The sequence below is a fragment of the Gavialis gangeticus genome, unplaced genomic scaffold (assembly GCF_001723915.1).
Source record: "Gavialis gangeticus isolate Ggan-Ray unplaced genomic scaffold, GavGan_comp1, whole genome shotgun sequence".
In the NCBI taxonomy this organism is placed as follows: Eukaryota; Metazoa; Chordata; order Crocodylia; family Gavialidae; genus Gavialis; species Gavialis gangeticus.
The window spans coordinates 95,637,387-95,641,990 of record NW_017729031.1 but is presented as its reverse complement, the minus strand read 5'-3'; the positions used below and the strand labels follow the sequence as shown (position 1 = coordinate 95,641,990).

Genomic DNA, 4,604 nt, shown 5'->3' with positions numbered 1-4,604 from the left:
GTGGTTTACTTTGTCAAGTTTCCTTTAACAAAAATCTCCCGCTTATGGCTGAAAAAAATCAGCTTGGCCTAGAAACTTCATCGACCTATATCCTGTGATACCAGAACTACTATCTTGGCCATCCTGTAAAACTGCTCTCTAATCACAACAAAACTTTCCAAGATCACAAATCAATCTTCAAAGTTGGCTTAATTTCATGATTTCTTTATGAATGGTAAAAATCCATAGATCCATCATCATTTATTCACATAAAAGGTAAGGTGGGAAGAGAAGCTGACACATCTATAAAACATGTAACATTTTGCTCAAGGCAAGATAACAGAGGTAACACAAGGGTTGTACTAAAAATTTCAATTTAGAAGGAAAATAAAAGCTACCAAGAAAGATTTTGAGCTTTGATGTTACAAAAGAGAAATACAATTGATGGTACAGAACGGTCGTCTCTGATTGGTAGGAATACAATATGGGCTATCTTATAATAAGCTCTTGTCTGACTTCTCTGTAACAGATTCTAACTTTTAAATACTGCTTTTGAATTCACTTACACTTGGTACAGTCATCCCAGTAGCCATTTGGTCAGATACTGTTATTATTCCCCAACACTGAGAATTGCAATAGCCTCATTATGTGCAGCAATTCACTCAGAAGACAACGCTTATTTTCTTATTAAATTACTACTTAGTCTTTAATAACTTTTTTCTCCTGTTATAAACCATCTTTAAAAGCTCACTGAAGTTTTAACCACTTCCAAATATTAGAATATTGGGTTTAATATTTACAATTGTTCTGACTCCATTTGCTTAAAATCTTTCTTTGATTCTAGGCCTGGAGATGAGAAAGCCATCTAGGCCACCTGCTAAAACACCTTTTAAGCCTCTAATTTCCTTGCAGAGGGGAACGTAGCAGAGCCAGGAGCAACTGAATCTCTGGTTAGAAAGTAGAAAAGGATTCTTTCCCCACCAGAGCAGGTGGCAGTTCACAGGCTACTTATTTGGAAGGTATACGCTGCATTGAGAATTTGGCCCTTAGTACCAGGTAGCTGACGTAACAACCGCAACAAAGACCTGACAACTTTTAATGCATATTACATGTGCTTTAACAGAGGACAAAGCAAATGCCATTTGAAGTATTCTTATGTTTAATTACAAATATATACAGTTGCATAATGAAATCACAAGAAGCGTCATAAAATAACATTGCCGTCTCCATTCACACAGAAGTCCTGCTTCCCAGCTCAAGTTTTCCCTTGATTCGTAACACTAAATGGAGCCCTAAATTTGACCACTGAAGTGTCTCCTTAAAATAGAGCAGCAGTACTGAAAATTATTGACAGACATGCAAAATTAATATAACAGCACGTGCAAAAGAATTTTTGCCAACACTGCTAGGACTGTGCCCATGCTGGACCTAGCACCTGCCCATTAAAAGGACTACAGATAATATAGAATAATCATTGAAAACATTAACACAATGAATGCAGATGTTAAAATATTGAGCACATTAATATATTTTGCTTGAATTTGGCATACATCCTTTTATTCATTAACTTGACCCTAGATTTTAGTCTATATGATAAAGAAGATTTAAAGCAGCAAGGGCTTTTTTCCACCCCCTCCACTGAAGCTTTCCCATTAATAAAAAAAGAAACAAAGAAAATGAAGAAAGTGAGTAGTAAAACTTTTACAACATAATAAAATACATCAGAATCCCACAGCAGCAGGACTGGAATTGTCTAAAGATGCTGAATTATGGAAGGTTGTCATATAAAGTTCAATCCAGAGCATTAGCAATCATATTCTCTAGCAACATGTATATAATTGGAGATCTTCATAATAACCCCCAGTTTTAAAGGCTCATAAAATCCACTTTATTCGTAATTTGGAGGAGGAAAGGAGAAATTATTAAATGAAAGTAACACTGTCCTCTCAGTATGAAAGACTTTGTAACAATACCAAATGTATTGAAGATCTTCAATGAGATCTTTCTAAAGGCCCTATTTTTCTTTCAGAATATTTAAAGAATAGTTCAAACATATCTTTTTGTGTATATATTTATCCACTCATACACACAAGAGAAAATGAGTATCACAGAGAAAAGAAAAACTAACTGAAAGTAAACACCATATTTTAAATTACTTTTGGATTCAGGTATTGGAGCACTTTAAGACAAATACTCTGGTAAGGCATTGTAATCAACAGTGAACAAGCTCTATTGTTAATATAAAATGTGTTGTTTTTAGGAAGCGCATATAAATTGCACTTTTCCATGCTCCAATGTAAGTTAAAGATGCTGTTTCATTGAAAGTGTTAAAAAACCCATTTAAAACAAACAAACATTAGCTGCACTTGGTTCTCCTCTTATTTCCACAGATCTTTTTGCTTTTTTTCAGTTTCACTCTTGACATTCTTAAATAAAACCTTTCAATTTGTAAGCAATAGCTAGTGAATGAGTTTTACAAATTTCCCAATTAAACTGTCCATTTTCTGAAGGTTAACACAAGGGCTAAGGAACAGAATGGTGACATTCTATGCAGAATGGTAAAATATACCCTGCTACATAGCATAACTTTAGATTTTTCTTGAATAAAGCCTCTGGGAAATGAAAACTTTTTCACTTTTTAAATAACCCCATTTCAAGCTATTTTTGTAATCATGCTAACAACCTGTTCTTAAAACCAGTTAAAACAAAACAAGGATCAGTAAAGCCAAGTGTTTCCTACCTGGCACAGGTAAAGACCAGCTCTCATATGCCACCTTGGTATTGTCTAGACTACTGATCAGGCTCATATTCATGAGATACTAATGAACAAGAACAAATCTGTTGTGCCTTCCCTTCTTTTCTTAGCAAACCCTACAGCACTGGGTTTCAATCCAGTAAGCTAAATGAGGAACCCACAGACCAAACTAATTCACATATAATGCTAGAGAGAAACGTATTTTAAAAAAAGACTTACTGCTTGTCATGTGACTTGGTGAGGTATGCTGCCCATTGGGTGTGCTTGAGGTGAGGTCAATAGCCATGTGGGAGTGCTCCCTTTCAGGGGAAAGCTCATTGTCACCTGCTTTCATTAAACAAATAACTTGTAAGTTTCTGTCCAATACCTCAATAAAACTACCAAATTCTAAAGGATTCAACTTTTATAACTTCCCTCACCCTTGCTTTTCTTCCAATTTTAAAAGTCTCCCACAACCAATTAAAATAGGATTCCTTGGGGGCTGCACACTAGTATTTGATTTTTTTTTTTTTTTAAGAATCAAAGAGTTCCCACCAATCTGCTGTTATTGATCCCAAAAGCAGTTTTAAAAATACTGTTGTCTTGCATGTACAAAAATGAAAACTATTCTTTTATCCATTTTCAAACACCAGAGTACTAAGTGTGAATCAGAGCTGATCAGGAAAGGAATAAAGTATCATCCTGAGGTAGAGACCTTCCACTTAAATTTGGATTTACAGCTTTCAGTTAGCTGGGAGTTAAACAACATGCCCTGACAAGGAAATGGGAACATGAGATGTATAGCTAAAAATTTATGGCAATATAAATACTGACATTTTGTTTCTAATCTATGTTATCATAAAGTAAACTCTAATGTCTTATAGAAGATTCATTCACCTTAGTAACCATTTAATTACATAACAGTCTTATAAAGAACTACCCAAACTTTATTATTTAGCATTACTACTCCAAGCAATTTCTTACAATAATAGTGATAGTACAAAATGACAGACTTTCAAGTTCTTCCATGACACTTTATGTAGAGATATTGGAAGAAGGAAGTCAAATCAACAAAATTAAATAAAATTACTACTTACATGTTATATATCCATCAGTAGCCTCTGCTTCCATAGTCAAAGTGCAGTGCTGCAAAGCAAAAAGGTACACACAGTCAAAGATGCCTGTTGGTATCAGCCATTAAATGATTAAACTTACTAAAAGCCCTTAGTAGTTGCCCATTTTGCTGTTGGTGCTGATGCAACCATTACCTAGAGATACATACAAGAGCACTGCATGTGCTCATCAAATCACTGAACCCCTTCTGCAAATGATCTGATGCTGCTGCAGATGGGGCAGAAGCACTAACTTGGCTTATGGATGAACTGTGCTGAGATACTATTTGTTCTCCGTTAATTGTAGTTTTACCCGCTTTAAGAATCAATTGGTAGGGCGAAGTGTTTGGGATTTTAGTGCCTTATCAATTATCAGGTCTCAAAGCCACAATAGTCTTGGAAGATATTGATATTGTAGTGGTATCTCTATTCACACTTATTCCATTATCAGTTCACTGTGTTCAGAATAAAACAAAAACCTTCCATTTCCGTGTTCCTTTTAGAACCATTACAACCCTTTGTCTTCAGCTGCCATCTCTCTCTCACACATGCACACACCTGTTTGTTGTAACCCCAGTCATCTGCCACACTGTGGGTCTGAATGTCACATTTAATATTTCTAGATCATGCATTTTGTGGTGTGAGGGAGTCTCAAAGTTTCTGGAAGCACTCTGCTGACACAGAGTAAGCTATTACTTTCCAGAAACCCAAGTAACTGTATAGGATGACACCCCCTAGCTATCATTTGATAAAAAAAAAAAAAAAAAAAAAAAAAAAAA

The 4,604-nt window shown here is 35.3% G+C and overlaps 1 protein-coding gene across 1 annotated transcript in view; it reads right to left on the bottom strand.

Annotated features, from left to right (window-relative positions):
* Positions 1–4,604, bottom strand: part of LOC109301652 (zinc finger protein Helios-like) — an 83,240-nt gene that overhangs the window by 75,388 nt on the left and 3,248 nt on the right. The window contains exons 2-3 of the mRNA XM_019522890.1: positions 3,811–3,859; positions 2,954–3,058 (exon numbers count right to left, since the gene is read on the bottom strand). Of these exons, the coding sequence (XP_019378435.1) occupies positions 2,954–3,058; positions 3,811–3,844 (139 nt within the window). The 5' untranslated portion in view covers positions 3,845–3,859. The remainder of the gene's footprint in view (positions 1–2,953; positions 3,059–3,810; positions 3,860–4,604) is intronic.